This window comes from Osmerus mordax, chromosome 19 (assembly GCF_038355195.1).
Source record: "Osmerus mordax isolate fOsmMor3 chromosome 19, fOsmMor3.pri, whole genome shotgun sequence".
NCBI lineage: Eukaryota > Metazoa > Chordata > Actinopteri > Osmeriformes > Osmeridae > Osmerus > Osmerus mordax.
The window spans coordinates 7,973,020-7,994,775 of NC_090068.1; the positions used below are offsets into that span (position 1 = coordinate 7,973,020).

At 45.5% G+C, this 21,756-nt stretch overlaps 3 protein-coding genes across 4 annotated transcripts; 1 reads left to right on the forward strand and 2 right to left on the reverse strand.

The window, feature by feature from the left end:
* Window positions 1-167: 167 nt before the first annotated feature.
* Window positions 168-11,940, reverse strand: LOC136963116 (C2 domain-containing protein 2). 2 transcript variants are annotated; one of them, XM_067257138.1, is made up of 14 exons: window positions 11,109-11,940; window positions 10,692-10,787; window positions 9,450-9,569; window positions 6,690-6,791; window positions 6,451-6,567; window positions 6,132-6,240; window positions 5,155-5,263; window positions 4,895-4,959; window positions 4,467-4,582; window positions 4,172-4,340; window positions 3,810-4,051; window positions 3,420-3,699; window positions 3,134-3,170; window positions 168-2,550 (listed from the first exon to the last, which is right to left on the reverse strand). In XM_067257138.1, exons 1-14 carry the CDS (start codon window positions 11,391-11,393, stop codon window positions 2,244-2,246), a joined length of 2,154 nt encoding a protein of 717 aa, XP_067113239.1. In that variant the 5' UTR covers window positions 11,394-11,940; the 3' UTR covers window positions 168-2,243. The 2 variants fall into 2 exon arrangements, with proteins under 2 accessions (XP_067113239.1, XP_067113240.1); XM_067257139.1 differs by lacking the exon at window positions 3,134-3,170.
* A 203-nt stretch (window positions 11,941-12,143) lies between these two features.
* On the forward strand, window positions 12,144-13,831 carry atg101 (autophagy related 101). The gene is made up of 2 exons (XM_067257140.1): window positions 12,144-12,801; window positions 12,877-13,831. Exons 1-2 carry the CDS (start codon window positions 12,550-12,552, stop codon window positions 13,279-13,281), a joined length of 657 nt encoding a protein of 218 aa, XP_067113241.1. The 5' UTR covers window positions 12,144-12,549; the 3' UTR covers window positions 13,282-13,831.
* Window positions 13,832-15,565: 1,734 nt separating this feature from the next.
* On the reverse strand, window positions 15,566-20,311 carry zbtb21 (zinc finger and BTB domain containing 21). The gene is made up of 2 exons (XM_067257772.1): window positions 20,235-20,311; window positions 15,566-19,163 (listed from the first exon to the last, which is right to left on the reverse strand). Exon 2 carries the CDS (start codon window positions 19,160-19,162, stop codon window positions 16,085-16,087), a length of 3,078 nt encoding a protein of 1,025 aa, XP_067113873.1. The 5' UTR covers window position 19,163; window positions 20,235-20,311; the 3' UTR covers window positions 15,566-16,084.
* Between the last annotated feature and the right edge of the window lie 1,445 nt (window positions 20,312-21,756).

Here is a 21,756-nt window from a genome sequence, read left to right on the forward strand (position 1 = left end):
ACAAATATATTATATTTTAAAGCATGGATTAATAAGCGTAGAGAACCAACCAATCTACATTAGAACTAGATATTATAATACCAGGATGTGATTTAAAAAGGCTACTAGTGTCACAAAGAACCAAAAATAAAAAGCTTTGAGTTCAATTAAACGACATCAGCACCCAGTTATTAACTCGATATTTATTGCTCAAGATGACAAACCTGATATGTTGATTAGTAATAACAGTCCCTGCAAGCATGGCCTGGCATTCTGCACGAGTGGGAGCTCAGGTTTTGTACACAATGCCAAGACCAATATAAAATGTCAGGAAGCAAATCAATTGCAAACAAGCCTTCTGCTTCCAGGTATAATAGTTGGCACGCGCAGGAGGCCTGGTTTCAAGCTTAATCAGAGGTTCGCATGGTTACAAGATCCCACATTCTTTTTTTAAATCTGAGGTTCAAAATGATTTTCACCATAGTCCTCAAGTTGCGCACAGGCTCTAAACCAAACCTTAGTAGAGTCAACAGAAACAAAGAGCTGTTAAGTCATAGAAAACCCCCTTATGTAAGTATCTGACCCACCACTGTTTAAAACCCCCCTACAGTATCTGCAGATACTTAATGCTGCATACATCAACATGAATGGCATGCAACCATTGATAACCAGATGGCCCAGCGTAATAACCGAGTCATCAAACATGGAAATGGGAACAGGGCTTCTGCGTTATACAGCCTTGGTGTGGATCAGAGGGAAAGGAAGGTCAGCCTTATGGTCTCAAATCCAGGTGTCATTCGTTAGGTCCCAATAAAGCCAGGGAAGCACATTTCCCTCCGAGTCAGATGGTAAAAACTGTTCATCTCTCCTAGAGGTAAAATCCCCAAAGTTCGACATGGTACAATGGGACAGTTGTCCGATCATGATTGGCCCTCTGCCACTCGTGTCCATCCGTTCTGGCACATCCATCAGTCTTTACAAGTATTTCTCAGTAGGTTCACTGGTTAGAAGGATTAACAGTAGTTTACATGAAGGACATTATATTAGACAATCCAATAACATGCTTAAAAAAATAATACAATCTTTAGCTAGTTAAAAAAAATAAAACGCAGTCAATTGAATTTCCACAGATTTTCCCGGTCTGTGTTCAGAATCAGGTAAGGTTTAAAGCTCCCAGACATCTTTAAAACAAGATAACAGCAAGACCACATTTATTCAGTGGAAATGCATAAGTGGATAAAGATTTGATTAGTGAAAACTTCAATGCATATGTCTGAAAGGTAGTGTAATAACCTTGGGGTCACCATTCACACAGATCTGATAGTAGTGCACAGACAAAATTGCCAGGACAACAGGGTGAAGATGGATATCATTTAAAACCACACTGCAGAGTACTAACATAGAAACAAACAAAAATAAACACTAAAAAGCATTCAAATGAAAGCAGATATTGCATTCCTAATTGTATTTCATAAGTGTCAGGATTTAAATTTGGATTTATAATTTACAATTACACGATATCAACATTTTATGTTATATAATTTCCATTGTATAATTTCCACTGGCATAACACCAAGATGAAAATTTAATTCATTTATGATTATAAATCTTGGTAGAACTTCACTTGGCTGTGTATCAACCAGTGTGTACCAGGTTTTTGTTGAAAGTGGGCCATTTTGTAATGGTAAAACAGTGCCACAATGGCATTGTATTAGCATATGAACATGTCCAGCTAGGATCAGCTTTGCAGTGAAGTCTCCCTTTGTCAAAACACCAAGCCGCTCTATCACAATTATAAAAGAAGCTTTGGTTACAATCTTTTTCTCAAGAGTAGCTCTGGTCATTGCACTGAATAGCATCTCTATCCACCTTGAGCCAGCCTAGAGGTGTTCTCTGGAAATGTGCAAATCATATCAACGCCACTCTACTTCTTTGGTCCCTCATGAAACACGGTGCCTTTGCTCTGGGGGTGGATGAGGGTTTGGAGCAGCCACAAGTATTCCGGTGGTTTCAAAAGGCCACAAACACAGAAAAATGGATCAGAATGTTGCATAAGATCATAGAAAGAAAAAAAAGTTTCTATTTATCGTTAAATTCTGAACGGCATAAGACGTTTTTTGAAATTCTTTCAGATTAGCGGCACCCACACAACCTCTTCTCTTACATACAGTATTACTGCTCCCAGATGAGTATGAACGAGCCGAACCGCAAGGTAGGAAATACCCAGGTGCTTTCAGTCGACACAGCCTTCCCACCGCTACGAGTCAGGGGGTGGGGGACAGGGCGGAGGGGACACAGTCAGTGCAGGTTGGTGGTGGAGGGGGAGGCGGAGGTGGGGTCAGGGGCCGGGGTGGTGCTCCTCTGTGGGTGCAGAGCCATTGGCTTTGCTCTTGCTCTTGGGCAGCAGCTTGCGGTTGAGCATGCGGGTGAGGGTGGCGGTGCGGCTGGCGCGGTCCACGGCCACCGGGTGTTCGAGGTACACCAGGTCGTTGTGGGACTGGCTCATGCCCGGCTCCTTGCGCTGGTGGCGCCGGCGGAAGAACAACTTGGCACTCTTCTGCAGGAAGCTGCCTGTAGGGGGCGGTGTTTGTCGGGTGGCGGGGAGAGAAGAGGGGGGGGCAAAAGCAAATGATGCGTGAGGGATTTACTTTGACAGTCAGTAACTGTAAGCTATTCTTCTCTGCCCCCAGTAATGCCAGTCTACTCTCTGCTACAATAGGGCGTGAATACAGAGTTTCATAAAAGCACAATCGCCTATGATCAGAGCCAAGCTCAAACACACATACTGGGAATATCTGAGCAAATATTTTTCTTTAGGGCTTGTCTTGCAATACAGGCAAAACTGGCTCAAGTCTGTCATTTAAAAACCTGCAGATGCGGTAAGTAAGTACTGCCAAATACCCTTCCCTTTACTTTGAGGGCAGAAATGACACCACCTTCATTCAAACCCTCTGATGACGCTGACATGAGATTAAAGGGAATTCTTAAAAACATCTACAGTACTGTTACACAGAATCCTTGTGTTATCAACTCTAATCAATCAAGCTCTACAACCCCCCACCCACCTGAGTGATCAGAGTCACATGACGGACGGACAGTCCTCCGCTCTACTCACTATAGAGGTTATGAAATGCTGCTTGCAAAGGTAACTTACGCGTCGTGACATAATATCTGGTTAGCACAGGTTTCCTCTTAAGGATGGCAAAGAAAGTGAACAGGGGACAGGAGGAGAGGGAGGGAGGGATGAGAAATGAGAACATGGACAAAGAGACAAAAAAAAAAGAAAAAACACATTCACAGACAACGGCGGCAACAACAGCGCTTGGCGTGTCAAGTTAGTACATTCATGACATGAAAACAGCAACACTGAAGATGTAACGAACAGAGCCGGGGTCCCCGGTAAGGGGAGTCCGCCCCTCCACACGTACCCCCCAGCTCACCTTTCGAAATGCTCTTTTTACAGCTGGACTCTGACACACAGTTGGACAGGGAGGTCTTGTCGGCGCCCTGCTCCTCCTCCACCTGGCTCTCCCAGTCGCTGGGGCCTCGGCCCAGCCCACTGGGCCCCTCCTGGGGGTCCGACATCTCCGTGGGGCTGCTGGACCCGGAGACGATGGCTGCGGTCACATCCTGAGTTGAACCCCCCTCCGACATGGACGCATCCATCGCCGCGGCGTAACCCGCCATGAGGGCCATCTCATCGTCCTGGGACAGGGGAGTCTGGGAAGGGAAGGAAAACCAGTAAGTAGCAGTCAAGACGAGGAATAGTTTCAGCACGCCATGAAAACCACGGAGGGCTGTCGTGAGGGTGCGCTCGCGCTCTGCCGCACCTTGGCCACCCCGGAGATGATGATGGTGCTCTTCTTGACGGGGGACTTGAGCTTCTGCTTGGCCGACTGGTGCAGCTGGCGGATGGCGGCCTCCGCCACGGGGTCCGTGCCGTTCAGCATGAGCAGCTCCGTGTCGGAGGAGGACAGCGCCTTGCTCACCGTGGCCCCCAGCACGGCCGGCTGCTCGGACACCCGGCGCCCCGCCAGCTTGGACTTGGTGACCGCGGGCCTCATGGGGGATTCTAGAACAGGAGGACGATCTGGATGAGGGGCTGCTCACCGACTATGCGTTTCGATGCTCTACTTCCTCAGAAGCGGATCCTTTTCCTTCTCATACTGTGGTTAGCATGTAGTGGTTTTACCTATGGTGAGTCCAGGTGGTAGTAGCCGGCCCGGTTTGCATTTCACGGCTGTGATGGTGGTGACCACGGTGCCACAGGGCATGACCGTGCGGTCCATCTCCACCTTCTTGGAAGCGGCTGGCGTCGGGGTCTGCCAGGAACGAACCTCGCTGGGCTCCAGGTAGGTAAACTGGGGGCAAAGCAGGTGGGCCCAGGGTGAGGGAATGGACAGGTAATGCCATGGACAGTATAATGTCACCGGTATGCCTGTCAGTGTATCTAAAGGCTGTACTCATGGTTCAGATAGGGTTCTTACCTCAGTAGTAAGAGACCCAGTCACTTGGTCTTTGGTCACAAGTGCAAATGTTTGCTGTCCTTTGGGTTGCTTTTTGACTAGATCGAAAGGCACCGACACCTGACCCAACAACGAGCCTGTCGGACGACAAATCACAACCCAAATCAGTCGAAAGAATCAAAACGTATGATGTCGCCTCGTTATGATCACACCCACGCTGAGAATGACTTGAGGGAGATTTGGCCTACATAACAAACGTCCACACTGAGGAGAGGATACGTGCAGACACTGGGCCCTATTTTTAGACGAATGAAAAGCCTTCATTGTTTCCCCCCCCCCCAAAATCGACTTCTGAGAAGTCATTTCTGGGGGGCTTTGGGCAGATTAACGCTGACTGTCTTGTGATTGAAAAAGACAAAAGGGAGACCTGCCAACGTTGGTACACTCACCCTCCTGAGGTTTCCCATCATCCAACAACTGAATGACGAGCTCCTTTGATCGTCCATTCAGCTCACTGGAGAGACACAGGAAGACAGTTGGAACAAATGAGAAAAGTTATGGAGCCAAAGAGCGGCTGACGGATTTCATGACGGATTCAGATGTTCCAAGTTGAATAAAACAACATTTTTTCTAGTGTAGAAGGTTCTGGAGGAAAGGGGTCTCTGCTCTCAGAAGCAGCCCTGGTAGTGGTACCTGTGGTTCTACTTACAAGATGAAGGGCTGGTCCCAGGCAGGACTGCATGTGTTCTTCAACACCGAGGTGGAAAATCTCTGGGGAGGGTCATCTAGCTGTAGCACACACAGGGGGTTCATACTGCCTGCAGACACAACACGCCACTCACGTTAGCACAGCTAACGATGCTGCAATGTCATTCGACGCTAATCCAATACGGCAGCCTGATATGATACTCTGTCAAAAGCTGTTGTAAATAATGCACTTCATTGCAACCCACACTAACATGCTCATGTAAGAGTGGATGTAGGACTATCCGGCCTATGAAGACCGATAAATAATGCATGGGCTGGAAGTGGCGCTGGTTTGGCCGACTAAGTGCTCCTCTTCGGGACTGGCCGAGGATAAGCACAAGCCAACAGAGCCATTAGGAAGTACAGTGAGCCAAACTTGGACTCTGTAAATGAAAGCTGGACTATCTCAATGAATGATATCTCCATTCTTAAAAGAGCTTCCCAGATAGAACCCTCTCCCCCCCTTATAAAAAAAAGGGGGGGGGGGGGTGGCATGGCTTGGCTCTATCAATCAATAAACCGATCAAGATAATTGTGCTCCTCAGTTAAATGAAAAAGGAGCTACTTGGAGAGAAGTGCTGAACACCGTCTTATCTATCATGGTTCATTTATTCATGGAAGCGCCGGACACCAGTGAGCAGGGGCTTTTACAGGCCAGCATAGCAGAGTTTGGAACACCGTGTACAGAACCTCAGAAACTCCAGGCCCCAGGCTTCCAGGTCCGACCTACTTCAGAGGTGTTTGTGGCTAAAAAGATAGCGCCCAACTGTTTTGGGAGTGCAGTGTGCATCTCTGAATAGACTGCATTCAGAAGTCATCTTTATATAAGCCTGGATATCCAGGGCTTTCTATTGCCTCCGTCTACAAGCTGAAAAAAGAGGTGTGTTTTCTGTGGGCGTTCGTGACGAGACAGTGAGACAGCGAGACAGTGTGTCTGACCTGCAGCACCATCCTCCTGACTGCACGAGACCCTGATGTTCTTCACCAGCAGCTTCCAGTCGTGGGCACGGGGAGGCTTAGGGGGGGACATCACCTTGTTCTGGGCCTCCTGGAGAAGAAAGGGGGGGGGTTGCAGCTTTACGCCTGAAATTGTTTATTGACTTGAGGGCTTTCTTCTTTAGGAAGCCTAGCCTTAATCTCTGTCTGGAAACCATTGAGTTTTACAGAAGGGGTTTGGACATGGTGGGTGGGTACAATGGGCTGACAGGGTGGATGTGTGTATGGATGCATGGCTGTGTCCTACTGTGTGTGTGCTCACCTTGACCTGCGTGGCCTGTGCAGGCCTGCAGCTCAGCATTACTGAAGGACGCACAGTACACAGCAGCTGTCTCAGACGCTCCTTCACAGCAGCCACGGCGGGTCCAGAGCCGTTTCCCTGGGAACAGACCACACGGAACACGCGTTACCAAAGGCACCAGCAGAAAGCCAGGATCTCTCCTCCTGGATGTGGGTCTGACTGGATGGGCTGAGCGCTGGTCGGGTGCGTGTCCGCCCCACCTGAGAGAAGCTGGGGCTGAGCTGAAGGTCCATCGTGTCCAGGTGAGAAACCCCCCAGCCCACCTCGACCATGCCGTCAGCCTCCCTCATCTGCAAGTCCAGCTGGGGGTGAGAGACAACGCCGTGGTCAGCTGGAGCATCAGTCATGGACATCATTCTGATGCAAGCCTCTCGCCTCCCTCCCTGCCTTCCTTCCCCCACTCTGCCTCCCTCCATCCCTCCCTGCCTTCCTTCCTTCCCCCACTCTGCCTCCCTCCCTCCCTTCCTTCTCCCACTCTGCCTCCCTCCCTCCCTGCCTTCCTTCCTTCCCCCACTCTGCCTCCCTCCCTCCCTGCCTTCTCCCACTCTGCCTCCCTCCCTCCCTGCCTTCCTTCCTTCCCCCACTCTGCCTCCCTCCCTCCCTGCCTTCCTTCCTTCCCCCACTATGCCTCCCTCCCTCCCTGCCTTCCTTCCTTCCCCCACTATGCCTCCCTCCCTCCCTGCCTTCCTTCTCCCACTCTGTCTGCCTCCCTGCCTTCCTTCCTTCCTTCCCCCACTCTGCCTCCCTCCCTCCCTTCCTTCCTTCCCCCACTCTGCCTCCCTCCCTCCCTCCCTTCCTTCCTTCCCCCACTCTGCCTCCCTCCCTCCCTTCCTTCCTTCCCCCACTCTGCCTCCATCCCTCCCTGCCTTCCTTCCTTCCCCCACTCTGCCTCCCTCCCTCCCTGCCTTCTCCCACTCTGCCTCCCTCCCTCCCTGCCTTCCTTCCTTCCCCCACTCTGCCTCCCTCCCTCCCTGCCTTCCTTCCTTCCCCCACTATGCCTCCCTCCCTCCCTGCCTTCCTTCTCCCACTCTGTCTGCCTCCCTCCCTGCCTTCCTTCCTTCCCCCACTCTGCCTCCCTCCCTCCCTGCCTCCCTGCCTCCCTCCCTCCCTGCCTTCCTTCCTTCCCCCACTCTGCCTCCCTCCCTCCCTCCCTTCCTTCCCCCACTCTGCCTCCCTCCCTTCCTTCCTTCCCCCACTCTGCCTCCATCCCTCCCTGCCTTCCTTTAGCCTCCCACTCTGCCTCCCTCCCTGCCTTCCTTTAGCCTCCCTCTCTGGTTACAGGAGACAATCAGTCGGCACCAGCAAAGCCATGTTACACCACTAAAACGAAACTGGATTGACGTCAACTCATACAGAAAGCGAAAGACAGAAAAGCCGCCCTGAAGGCGGGGTGGGAGGTGCGGACAGAGAAAGCGGGAGAGTTGAGAAGGGCTCGGCCATCCTGCCCCAGCATGCCTAGATTCCGTTCTGATAGCACAGCCGCCTCTCTGTTACCAAACAAAGGCCTTATCTGATAGCGTCCTCTGTGCTACTCTATAATGCACGGATAGATCTAACAAATCGGGGCCATTCAGGAAATAAAGACACTGAGAAATCTTGATACACAATGGCATTGTATTTCCAACAAATTAGGGCCCCAATTCCAATACTACTGTCTGAAAAATTGCTCTGTCATCTGACTACAACAACATGGCCGAGTGTCCTATGGTAAATAAGTGAAAAAGGAGGCCTAGGCGTGTAACATGTGAGTGTCACATGAATTCTCAAGAAACCACAACACGGACAGGAAACAAACAGTACGACAGTGCACTGGGTAGAGAATCCTGATGTGAAAATGAACATAACAGTCTCTATAGCCCAACTCTGCACTGAACTGGGATCATTCCAGCATCGGCCATTCTAGATCAACAGTGGCTGGTAAACACAAATGGATGAAAGAATTTGAAAAGGCCTCAGGACTTTTCCAGACCAAACTACGGATGAAAGAGTTTGAACACACAACAGAGGTCTCCCTCAACCCCTCGCCGTAACAATAACTGCTCCAAACCCCAAACAATGGCGCCCTAGGATCTAATCCTGGGCTTAGCTTTCTAACCTTTTTCTGGGGTTGTGTTTACGCGCAATCCCAGATCAGGGCCACAATGAGCCAACAAGCACCTTACTGGCTTAAAATAGCCTTAATTCGATTGGGTTGGCTTGCAGAGGCACTTGCTCCCGTTGCTTTTGCCACGACTTAACACATGGATCAAAACCTTAGACGGCCTGGAGGATTCGTGAAGCCTGAATTTGTGCAATGCCTTTATCCCACAAAGTGTTCTCTGGTTATCCATCTCTACAGCAATAATCACCTCTAAATCGTGTAGCCCGAGTCAGCGGTTTTGGCAAATGGAGGATGCAAAATATAGGATGAGCAAAGGCATGAGCATTGATGGGATGTCGATTACATGATCATTTATCAGTGTCAGTTACATTTTAGGGGATCTTTTCTGTAATTCCATCGCATTCTCTGATGTGACTAAGGTAGGGAAAGTGGAACACCATGGTCAAACAGTGAGGGTATTCTGAGAACGGGTATGACACTGATTTAAATGAGGTCCCTGGGACAGTGGCCGACATCAGAGGCCTCAACATTTAATCGGATTCCCCTGCCAGTGGCGACTCAACCAACGGTAAAACGTGTCATGCTCAATGAATCAAAGACACCCTCCATTAAGACAATGCAAGTGGACATTCTGGAGCCCTGCTCCCCCCATTCTGGCTGGCTTCATCCTCTGCCCTCAGCACCAGGTTAGACACTGGGTATGCTGGTGACTTGAATTAACCACCGAAATACTGGTAGAACTATCTACTTCAGATCCTTGACTTTCTTCTTGACTTTCGTTTGCAGTATTTGTATGTTGCTATGGATCAAATAAATCAGCTAAATGAATCCCATGTAACTGTGTGGAGGTTTCGTTTACCTGCAGCTCCAGAGGTGATATCCTGACTCTGTACCTGCAGGGCCCAGCTGTACACATGGCTGGGGAATCTGCACAGATGGAAAATTGAAGTTTGTCCCCAGTCACCTTGCAGCGAGAAGTCTGCAATGGCAAGATGACACAAACAGACAGGCGGATAATGAGGGTTGATGTGAGGAGTACATTAAGCGGTGCGTTTGTAGTTGACTAGTTTCGCAGCATTTCTGATATCACACAAAATATGACGAGCACTCGTCGAGAACCGTACAAGAACCGTACTGTAGTGATACGGCACTGTTTCAAAGTCAACTCGATAAGGCTTTTGTGCGTTTGTACATTTTTGCCCAAACATAAAGCATCTTCTAATGATGGCTGCGCCTGATCATGTCTCCCAGCATGGGCCTTGTCATTAGTTCACCATGTCTCCTTAATGCTAAGCTGTGCTGGCTAAAAGAACAGCTTCATAAGCTTCTTACTACACACATACTCACTTTGGCCAGGCAAAGATAAGCCTTTATTGACAAAACCCTTTAAAACTGTAAAACAATGGAGTGTATGGATACTGATGTAGCCATTACTACCAAAGAAAAGCGAATCCCCAGGGCTTTACTTTTTCACTAAATATCGACCTTCAAAAGAAAGTCTACCCAAAAATGTAGATAAGTCTGAAAGTAGCTGAATTTTTACAAGGTTGTGGTTGATACCAGAGGATTCCATAAACGTGAAGCTTAAAAAATAAAAATAAAAAAACCCTGCTTACTGCACAAAAATCTCTCGAGGGTACTGGCTCCAGAAAGACATGGGAGGGGGAAATGTCTGAAAGTGCCAGGACTGCTAATGGTCATTGTGTGATATAGAAATTGGCCACTATAGACCTGGAATGAAGTTAAAAGGCTTTGTTGACAGTAGAGAGCCCTCCATTCCATTGAATTCCAAGGAAGAGGAGATTGAGCTCAGAAATGATGACATTAGGCTAAGACAGGCCAGGAAATGAGAAAGCTATAAAAGCCTGCCTTTCTAACTAATGAATATGTAGGAGAACCACCCTGTCAAACGAATAACAAATGCAAAATCTGACACTGGAGATAAAGAGTAAGACAATGATTCCATTGATCTTCATCGTACTTCAGCCTTGATTTTATCAGAGGAAAAAACGCATTCAAAAACAACCCTAGACACTTGAAGTCGGTATTGGATTACTTGAGGTAACTGAGTCATTAGATCTGTGTGACAATGGAACTTTACCTTATGTCCAGCAGATTTCTGCAAGTTGGACATTTGACCAAACACCAGCTCTGATGACTGAAGACCATCTTCCTCAAATGTTAGTTGCACAGAATCCTAGGAAGTTAAAGTAATTCAATCAGCAACATCCCCCAAGCACTATGCAATCACACAGCCACATTCCCATAGCATTCATGTTTTATAAAAAATGTTAACATCTGATACGGTAAACCTAAGAAGCGTGAGAATGTGCAAACATAATATTTAACGTTCGGGTGTATTGGGTGGCAGTAGAAGAGCTATAGAACTACTTGTGCTCAGGTTACTGCTACAATAAAACCACTCGGCTGGGTACACAACCAACCTACCTGTTGTGAAAAAAATCACACATCCTCAATTTCATTTACAAAGGGTTGTAAACTCGGTCATGGGACTCACCACAGACTTCCTCGATTCGTCATTAAGGGCTTTGCACCAAGCACCTCTCCATTGACTTTTCCAGCTTTTCAGTGACAGCGCCCATCCTAACACAGCGTCCGCTTCCTCCGTGACCCCATTGCTGTTCTCTGGCTGAGGCTGAACTTGTAAGTCGCCGAAAAAGTATTGTACTAGATACAATATCAAAGTAACGATGGATGCGATGAAGAGTGTAACCATACAAAGCCACTGCAGGTCCCCCAAACCAAAATAAGACGGTGAACTTTCTGATTCCGAGTGAGGCATCCTAGGCAAGCGACTAGGCTAGCAAACCAGCTAGCAGTTAAGTATGTAATTGACAATTGCCCCCTGAAAGCATTTAACTTGACTATCTCAGAGCCAAACAAAACATCATAGCTAACTATCATACAAGAAATCAGGCATTGCAAGATCCACCCGCTAGTAGCATATGCTAGCTAGCGAACTCGCTAGTTGCCGCAATATTGCTAATGCTAGCTAAAACTGTATTGCAAGTCCCCTCTGCGACTGAGAGATGGCTTGCCATGATACCATGTATTTAGTTCTACTGATAACCAAGTTTGCAACCACATGAGTTCTTAAGGCACACAAATGTTCCAGAAAATCCATAAGAAAGTAATTTTGTTTTAAGTTCCAAGCGATGGAACAAACGGATAACTTAGCTGAGCTACCTCTACCATAAAGCTGTACAGTACCAACTTTCGGAATAGCTGCAAGAACAAACGTTGTTGACCAAAACCGAAAACTCGCCTTTGAATGTAATATGTGGCGAAAGATGTGGCACAAACTGTTTTTCCCAGAACGCACGGCGGCATCTTAAAGGGCCACTACGCTCCTGTGTTAGAACAACAAGCTACACATTATAATAAGACGATAGACAGTATATGACATCTCGCATTTACAAAGAATACATCGAGTTTATTTATGTTTTTTTCAGTTTAAACCTATGCAAATAATTATGGACAGATTTCCGAAGAAAGACCGACGTGCAATTTTGAGCCTGGTACTTGCCGTCGTTTATGCTTGCTTTGTTGACAAAAATGGCCCCTCCCAATTTGCACAGAGAGAGACGAGTTTGGGCCGAGCGCGACGTATGTGAGTCAGCTTGCTAGCTAACTTAGCTAGCCGTTGCGTAACCGTATATACAGATATTTAGGTAACTAACAAAGATCAAAAGCTATTTTCATACATAGTTATTATTGTAATGGAAAAAAGTTCAGACTGCCATTATACTGCGTGACTCGCGAGCTTGTCAACAATACAAATCTTCTAAGCTAGCCTGCTAGCCATGTTGATGGCAAACAACAACATGGGACATTAACGTCTAGCTACAGAAGACGTGTAAAATACATCGATGGTTAGACTAGTGCACACCTAATTTCTGGCAATATCAGGTTGTTTGGAAACCATCATCATCATCATAATGAATTGCCGTTCGGAAGTGCTGGAGGTGTCAGTCGAGGGTAGACAGGTCGATGAAGCCATGTTGGCATTGTTGCACACTATCCTGCTGCACCGCAGCACTGGGAAATTTCACTACAAGAAGGAGGGCACCTATTCCATCGGCACCGTGGGCACCCAGGACATTGACTGTGATTTCATAGACTTCACATTTGTCCGAGTGTGCTCAGATGAGCTTGACAGAGTGATAAGGAGAGCTGTGTGTGAATTTAAGGTAATATAGATATGGAATTGATTTGGTGAGTTGAATAACGAGGACCTAACTTGGCATTTACTTCATATTATTCAGGATGCTTTGGGCAACTCGGGGAGCGACGGAATGGGACAGATCTCCCTGGAGTTCTACCAGAAGAAAAAGTCTCGCTGGCCTTTCTCTGACGAGTGCATTCCATGGGAGGTCTGGAGTATCAAGGTCAACGTTGTTAATCTGGCCAATGAGCAGGAGAGACAGATCTGTCGCGAGAAAGTGGGCGAGAAGCTGGGTGAAAAAGTGATAAATATTGTCGAGGTCATCAACCGCCATGAGTACCTACCGAAGATGCCCACACAGTCAGAAGTGGACAATGTGTTTGACACCAGTCTGAAAGATGTCCAGCCTTACCTGTACAAGATCACATTCCAGATCACTGACACACTGGGTACCTCTGTAAGCACCACTATGAGGAGGCTGATCAAAGACACCTTAGCACTGTGAGAGAGCCTCAAAATTATGTACATCTGTAACGTGAGTGAGGGGGTATGATCGACTGTTGGATGAAATTACAAGCTCGGTAGATTGAGCACTAGTCAGTCACTTCAGCTTCCGTGCCTCTCGGAGCCCTTTGTGGCTTTGAAGCCCCTCCTGTGTCTTGACCTCTAGGCTTAAAACACGGATAACATGCTAGAAGTTACCACCATCCTGTGTCTACTCACGTCTTTACATTTGTAAACAACAATTTTAGAATGTTTATGCTTTCCTTGATCTTTCTCCAATTGCCTTCCTTACTTTTAAATATGAAAGAAAGTGAGAATATACAGCTATCACATTTTTGCTTTTAAGGTTTTGAAATAAAACAGTGCTGAAACACGCATGCTGTCTGTCGAAGGTAAAATTTACATTAAAAAAACCTAGCAAAGCTGAAATTATTGGTGAAGTAATTTTGTTATTTATGAACATGTTATGGCATTTATCTTTATTTTAGTCAAATAATCAAGATTATTTACAATTCTGTACATTTCTTAAAAATAAATACAGATCACCATTATGTTTCTGGTTATTTTCTATTTGTATTAACTAAATCCAAATTAATGTATTTCCTTAAACACATCTTGATTCATTCATTTATGGGGGATGGGGGTGGACTTGTTAGAGAGCCTAGGATTTCCAAGTTTTCATATCCTCCAAAGCAACAGACAGTTCCTTAGTTTGCTTCCTGATGTCCAGCCAAGAAATGAGTCAGTGCCTTCCATGTAGCATTTAAAATGATCCCATGACCAACTGAATATTTTAGAGAATGGACATAGGAATCACTGCTTTTATAGGTTTCAGTAATCTGTTAAACAGACTCAGTAATCTGTTACTGACTTCTACACCCTCTAGTCGCAGCTCTGACTGACACACATACAAAAATGAAGCATTTGAAAAGCATGACTCGTAATTTAAGAAATGGAAAAAACATGCATGTAAATAAATGGTAGCGGTTGTCGGGATAGGCATAATGTCACTTTATTACTTTGAATTGAAGCACAAAACTGTAGAAAAAAAACAAACACAAAACTGCAATATGTAAATCATACTAATACAAATATGCATAAATTCAGTAAAAGCACACATTTTTATAAAGCAACAAACTATAGGTACAAAATTTAATACAAACACTGCAATACAGAAATTATATCTTACTCTTGATCTTTAAGTTTTTCACAGAAAATTACATCACTAATATATACAGAATTGACCAGAAGTTATACTTTCCCCAAGCTAAATCTTAATTTCCTTTATTTACTGTAGAATATTCATGTGGTAACAGAGGGCCCCCACAGATTTACAAACGTTCCCAAAAGTTACACTTCTAATACAATAAACTGCTGACAAGAAAACTAGAACCATATAATGACTCTTGTTTCAGATTACATCTAAAACCACCACAACCACAGCAGAAGTATGCCAGTTATGTAAGAATGTAAAATTACTACAATACATCCAACACACCGTCGTTGACTCATGAAGTCACTTATACAAGGGGGTGGTTTACAGAATTGCTCATCTCAGATTTTGTGATCATGTGTATTTCAGATCATTTGCCTGATTAGAAAAAACGTTCATCCATATTGTGCTTTTGTGCGTTTGTGTTATGTAACCGAGCATTTTGAAAATGTTATGAGATTGCATATTCTGATATCTACACTTTAATGAAAAGGTAACACAAGTAATTATCAAATTTATTTGCAAAAACCATTTGTCAAACTAGTGCCGTTATTCATTAATCATATCAATATACTGTACTGATGTTAACTCCTACATCAGATATAATACCATGTGCCATGACTTCAACTAGCCTATGTATCATAAGGTAGACATATTTTACAATATTTAAGGATGAGGCTATTAGAAGCATGACATTCATTTGCAGTAAACAATGATCTACCAATGTGTATTACAGTTACAATCATAGTAAAATATCAATTAAACTGTGCAATTAAATGTCCAACTCAGGTGAGATTGTACTCAAAAGAGTTGTTGGACAAATAGGCCATAGGTAAGGGTCAAAATAGGGTTTGGGTGTTTCCAGATATCTATTGTCCCTTTTCTTTGGTCATATTTCTATGTTAAAAAGGCATTTAAAAATGAAAAGTTTTAAATTTAGGTAGTATGTGGCATTCATCCATGAGTTCAAAACACTGAATTGGAATGGGAGAATTAAAACTAGAAATAATATCAGAATATAACAGCAATTAGACCACATGTGCAATACTCAAAAGAACATACTCAATACTAGAATAGGAAAGAATGTAATCATTTAATGTTCTTAAAAAATATGTATATTAATGTATCAATTTTATCAATGACAGGATGCCTGAGGCCACTGATATTAACTACTTGCATCTTAATGCACTAGCTAGCAGAACAAAAAAAATCAGATGAAAAGCACTTCAATCTCTCTCAAATTATACAGCAGTGTCTAAAACAGCACTTTTAGCATGATCATGTTTTATGAGCATGTTGGCTCACTCTGGTGATACTTACAATAAATAAAGAACCAACCTAAGATTTTAAAGGCAAAGCATCAGTTCACATGAAGCTGATGGAAGTCTAAAAAAGCTTTTCACTGTACACATTCATCTTCCCACCTCTATTCCAATGTACATGAACAAATAACATGGAGGCCAGCAAACTATAAACAGAAATAGCTACATTCATTCTTGCGTAGGCTGAGATGTAAGTAATTATTGTACTTATTCCAATATGTGGATGTGCCACATGTTCAACGAGGGGCTCTGGTGCTTGAATGACGAGGTCACAGGTGGCTATGGCTCTGTTCATGGCTCCAGAGACTAAAGGCAGTCTTGAAAGTACGGTGACAGAGCTTACACATAAACTGCCTCTTAAATGTTAGAGCAGAGAGAGAGGGGGCATGGTAGAACAGCGTGTCGGACTCTTGAGGAGCCACTGGATTCTCGATGCTATCCGTCCTGGATAGAGGACTATGGCCACTGTCTTGTCTGTCCATGTCAGGCCTCTTGGTCTGGGTCATGGATGAGCATCCAGGCTCCTCCTCCTCAGCCACTGGTACAGCCTGGGTTGTTATAGGCGGAGAGGACAGCAGGGCGGGGGGAGCAGTCACCTGTGGGGTCAGGGGTGGAGATGGAGAAGGAGACGAGGGCCGTCGGTCCGCTACCCTTGCTCCAGGTTCGTCCGAGGCAGACATGTGGGACTGGAAGTGGCTCCAGAGACGGAAGTTGGTCCGGAAGGCCTTGTGGCAGATGTGGCAGATGAAGGGTTTGATGTGGCAGAGCAGCTCCTGGTGTCGCTCCAGGTCTTTGTGAGAACCGAAAAGCTTGCCACATTTCTCGCACGGCCACACTCCCGGCTCCTCGGGGTTGACAGTGACAGGCGTCACATTCTCCCTCTCGCTGACGGCCTCCTCCATCGGCTCCTCCTTCACGGTCAGCTCACCGTGATGCTGGCCCACACTCAGGTCCTCAGGCATGTACGACGAAGAGTCCTCCGAGTCAAACATAGGAGCTCCTGAGGAGTCACTGTAGGCCATATCCTCTCTTGAGCCACTCGTGCCCATGGACTCCTGAGTATTGGGCAACTCTCTGAGATGATCTGGCACTTCTCCATTGTTCTCGTCGCAGCTGAGGCTCATCTGCTCCCTAACAGTCATCATATTGTGGTTGTGAACTTCTACCTGGTGGCGCCATATGCTGAAGGAGGACTTGAAGGTGCGCATGCACTCCAAGCAGGTCAGTTTCTTGTACTTGCAGTGTGCTTCGTGATCCTTCTTGACCTCGGGACTGGAGAATCGGAGACCACAGTAGGGACACACGGTTGCATGCCTACACCCCCTCTCATGGTCCCCCTGCTCAAAGATAGAGGACAGCTTCTCATTGCAGAGTCTGCAGGAGTAAACCTCTGTACTTGTGTTTTCCTTCTGATGAACAGTCTGGTCCTGTTTCTGGAAGGCAGCCTCCTCATTCTCCGTCTCCTGGTCAGCTCTTGCGGTGGGGTGAGTCTTTAAATGCTGCTTGAAATGAGACTGGAACAGGAACGTTTTCCCACAGTAAGGACACAAATGTGCTCTAGTCCTCTTTTTGGCAAACAATTGAGGGGGAAGACCCTGCTTGTTTCTCCTGAGCTTCGTGAGCAGGGCTTTCTTAATTTCTCTCTCCCTTACAATGTCTATCAGCTTCTTCTGAAACTTCTCATCCAGTAGAGAAGAGCTTGAGGATGAGGCAGGGTTTTGAACGACTCCATGTTGAGTTTGGCAGTGGGTCCACACTTTGAAGTTGGTATGGAAGCGCTTATGGCAGATGTCGCACGCGTATGGCTTTTCGGGGTTGTGATACATGTTGACGTGACGATGAAGCCCAGCACTGGATCGGAATACTTTCAGGCAGCTCCAGCATTTAAATATTTTACTCTGCTTATGCTGCTCACTGTCCTCATCTTTGTCTTCCAAGTTGGAGCCATGTTGGACAGGCTCTGACGTGTTGTCATCGAGTGTAAGATGATGTTCATTGATCTCTCTGGACTTTTTAAACGGATACCTTCGGTTGTCTGTCATACCCTTTCTCTTTCCTGTGACGTTAAAAGGGGGTCTGGGGTCCGTGTCAAAATTCAGTTCAAAGTCTTTGATATTGACGGGCAAACTATCCCCAACTGTGATTCGAATGATGTCAGAGGGGTCAGCGAGTGGACTGCTGGGTTCTGTTTTCACCCGGACCTCGTCTCCCTGAGGGTCATCCTCCTCATACCTGTTGTGATACCTGGACCTGAGAACTAGAGGAGAAATACTTTTGGTTTGGTGGCTTGTTGGGTTGGGTTTGGGCTCCGATGGCGGTTGCTTTTCTTTTTTTGCCACCGTCTTAACAACAGACTGCTCTCTGTTTTGCAGTTCTTTGAGCTCCAACGTTGGGGAGAAAACCGGGACAGGACTGTCCATGGATAATGATCTGCGCAGCAAGCTTTTTATGAGGGGACCACTCCTGTCTATGGTCTGGCTAGGCTCACTGGTCTTACTTTGAGAGGGTGGCCTGGGGCTATAATGGGACTCCGTTTCCTCCTCTTTAGGGCCTAGGCTGCCGTCCACCTGTAGCCTGACGTGCTGAATCTGAACTTCACTGAAGGAGACTGACGAAGTGAGCTGCGGCCTCGCTGACGAGGATGTGTGCCCCTTCAAGATGGAGGCGTATGAACCGATGGGCTTCCTGTCGGTGTCACTCATCACGTGAGCTGGTTCTCTCGGGACAGAAGCAGAATGCCTGGCTGACTCATTGAGGGGTCCTGAGGGGTGTTGACCCTGCTCTCTGAAGGAGTGGGGGGATGACGCTGTCTCAGATGATACAGGGGGAGTATGTTGGTGTCTCCCTCGAAATGTTGAGGCGCTGCTGGGAACAGGTGGATCACCTTGGGTCTGGCACACAATAACACTCTTCTGCTGACTGTCGTTCTCATCCTCCTCGGAAAAAGCCAGTCTTTTTCTGGAGACACAATAGGACACATGAGGAGCTGTTGACATAATATTCGTCAGGAAGGGGATTCCTAAACTGTAGCCCAGCTCCTGGATGGCTGCCAAGCTTCCTTTGTCCACAAAAAGGGAGGATGAATATATATAATTTAGTACTATTTCAAAAGCGTCCGCTTCACAGAAGTCCAGCTGTACCGCTTTCTGTGGCTCCGAGTCTCTCCGTGTGAACAGGGATTGGAAATACTCACTGCTGGCCGCAAGTACACTCCTGTGAGCCTGGTATCGTTGATCCCCCACAACCAGCACTGTGTCACAGAGCTGTCCCCTGAGGCGCTGCTCATTGAGGACCCCAAGCACTGACAGGGCATGTGAGGGATGGCTGTAATGCACTAGGCTTTCCATACTGGCGGGGGAAAAAAGGAATACAATATTACTGTTAAGTGGTTGCTAAACACAAATGATAAAGGAAATATGATGACTAAGCGTATCAAAATGAAGGAAATTTCTCAAATGTTCCTTTTTATAGATGCAAATTATAAGTATGTAAAGCTATAGCTAGGTTTTCTATAGCAAATACAGACTGAACAATATTTGTCATTCTATTTACTCGATATAAATGATGTATACATTAAATATTGTTAATCTCATTCAAGCAAAACGCCTGTGAACCGGTTGAATAAGCAACTGGTTACTTGATTCATCTGTGGTAAGAGCGCAAATAAGATGACGCATGCGTGGGTTCAGCCGTTTGCTCATTACATTACATCATGTTTTAACCGTAAGACATACTGCACAAACTGCAGGACTGGGACGCAACGTTCCAAAATGAACGGAAACTCTAGACGCAGTCATCTTGACGTATGTTATACTAATGTCTTGTCAGCTATTGCTGTTATGAGAACGAGGTCTACATTAGAACGCAGTCCACACTAAAATGCAATGGGGAAGTCCGGGGAGCGTTCATTTGTGAGACGTGGCTGAATTTCTTATGACACAACTCAACTTCAGCTGAATATAAGCTTTAGCACCGCTAGAAAGTAACTAGCTACCTCCTTCATAAACAAGCAGGGAAAAAATAAGAAAGCGTGCATTTAAATCTTTAAAGTCTACTACTGACGAGCACATGGCATGCTGGCTATTATTATTTGTATTACAATGTTTCCAAGACGTAATAGAATGCACTGCTGTTTTGCTTTCATAGTTTCAATGGAACCAACTACGCAAATATCAGAATTGAAAACACTTGTTTATTTGAGAGTGTGTTCAATGGACGTGAGCACACACCCGCTCCTGTCTCCTCGAATTGGTTACAGCGCAGACTCAGCCCGGCCACAAGCATTGAGAGGTTTAGAAAAGAAGAATCCCCCTCCGAGTTACGTCAGGAGAAAAGGCTTTTCCCAAGCAACGCTAACTGCACAATAGATTACGGTCAGATCATCTCAATCAAAGTTGTCCATTGACAACCTAAACTTACCCTGGTGTAATATTTCTGTTCCCACGGAGTACACTACTTTAAGAATTCTGTTGAGTGTATGTGCCAGTCGTGATTCCATCCATCTTGAATTTGACGTCATCCCACTCTAAAGATGAGGTCATCGCAAAGAACGCTCGTCACGTGCACTGCTCTGTGATAGGCTGTATTTGTACTGTGGGCGTAAGTGACAGGCAGAAATTATTAGACACTCTTTTAAAGGCACAGACCATATTTTTGTGTATAATCGCCATTTCATTCAGAGAATTTTTACATTGGTAGTATGCCTGATCATTAATAATTACGGCTGTAGATGATCCAAATAATCCGGACTTTCAGCAGCAATGTTAAAAGTGAGTATTATGTTGCCAATACTGTAATACAATTATTCAACTGTCAAAGTATAATTGATTTCTATACTTGGTTTACAGATATTTTGTTCACCTGTAAAATAAATATGCCTGAGCTGATGTACTTGATTGTTGTTGATTCATGTAATCACATCCACTGGCCCCAATGAAACTAATTAAAGAGACATGAATAGAAAACAGTTGCTCATGCACCTCAATCTCATTACTGCTCCCAGATGGGAATTGGTTGCTGTGTTTATCTGGACTCCTCATGGAAAGTTCACAGGAACCTGGGAACAGTGTAATGGTCCAACCAAGGTGTGGCACAGTGTTACAAATACAAGCGCATGTTTGTTTGATGTATGCATGAATATGATCTAAATAGTCTTAAAACTATTCACTAATCAACTCCCACCCCCTCACATACACAAAAATTTGCTTTAACCCTCTCAATCCCCATCCACCCTCTTCATTGTCCAGTGCTTTGGTTAGTACTGAGACATTCATTACTCCAATTACAGAGGCGTGTTTAATTAGCTTCCATTTCACACCACATTAGAACAATATGACGCAAGCATTTCACAAGCTTGTAATGACCTGTGACAAAAGGACCTACGGTTCCACAAGAAATGAGATAGGCCTAATTCTAATATTATAATTTAACATAATCTGTTAACTATATCTTTGTCCTTGTATTTTCTTGGAAAAGTGTTTTTGAAGAATATAAAGTTCACAAAAAAACTAACATATTCTTTCACCTGCACCTCTCTCCACTGATGCTGGTTGCCAAGGGCTTTAAGAGTAAATATCACAGCACACCACTGCCATGGATACCAAACTGGAAAACATGCCATCTGGGACAGTCAATGCTGCTCTTTAAGCCTTCCTCTCTGCCCCTGGCATCATAAACATGTTGTTTGACACTAGGCCACATCGTAGTCCATCAACTTGCAGGGATACAAAAGCATGTCAAATAATTTCTATATCAAAGCCACTACGTATCATTAATGGTTATAAATGGGTTCTGATCATTCATAAAGCACACAAAACATCAGTACCCAACAATTAATATAAATTCTCAAATCAATTTATGATTTCTTTATTGAAAACCATAGATTACTACTATTCGAGAGGATTGCAGTAATTGTAATGTAATCTTAGAAACACTGCACTCC

Excerpts from the sequence above, each read along its gene's own strand:
- LOC136963116 (XM_067257138.1), bottom strand. The coding sequence starts at position 11,393 with ATGCCTCACTCGGAATCAGAAAGTTCACCGTCTTATTTTGGTTTGGGG. Across the intron at positions 5,264-6,131 it reads TCAGGAGGATGGTGCTGCAG|GCAGTATGAACCCCCTGTGT; the intron begins GTCAGACACACT and ends TTGTGTCTGCAG. Across the intron at positions 3,171-3,419 it reads TAAAAAGAGCATTTCGAAAG|AGGAAACCTGTGCTAACCAG; the intron begins GTGAGCTGGGGG and ends GCCATCCTTAAG.
- atg101 (XM_067257140.1), top strand. The coding sequence starts at position 12,550 with ATGAATTGCCGTTCGGAAGTGCTGGAGGTGTCAGTCGAGGGTAGACAG. Across the intron at positions 12,802-12,876 it reads GAGCTGTGTGTGAATTTAAG|GATGCTTTGGGCAACTCGGG; the intron begins GTAATATAGATA and ends CATATTATTCAG.
- zbtb21 (XM_067257772.1), bottom strand. The coding sequence starts at position 19,162 with ATGGAAAGCCTAGTGCATTACAGCCATCCCTCACATGCCCTGTCAGTG.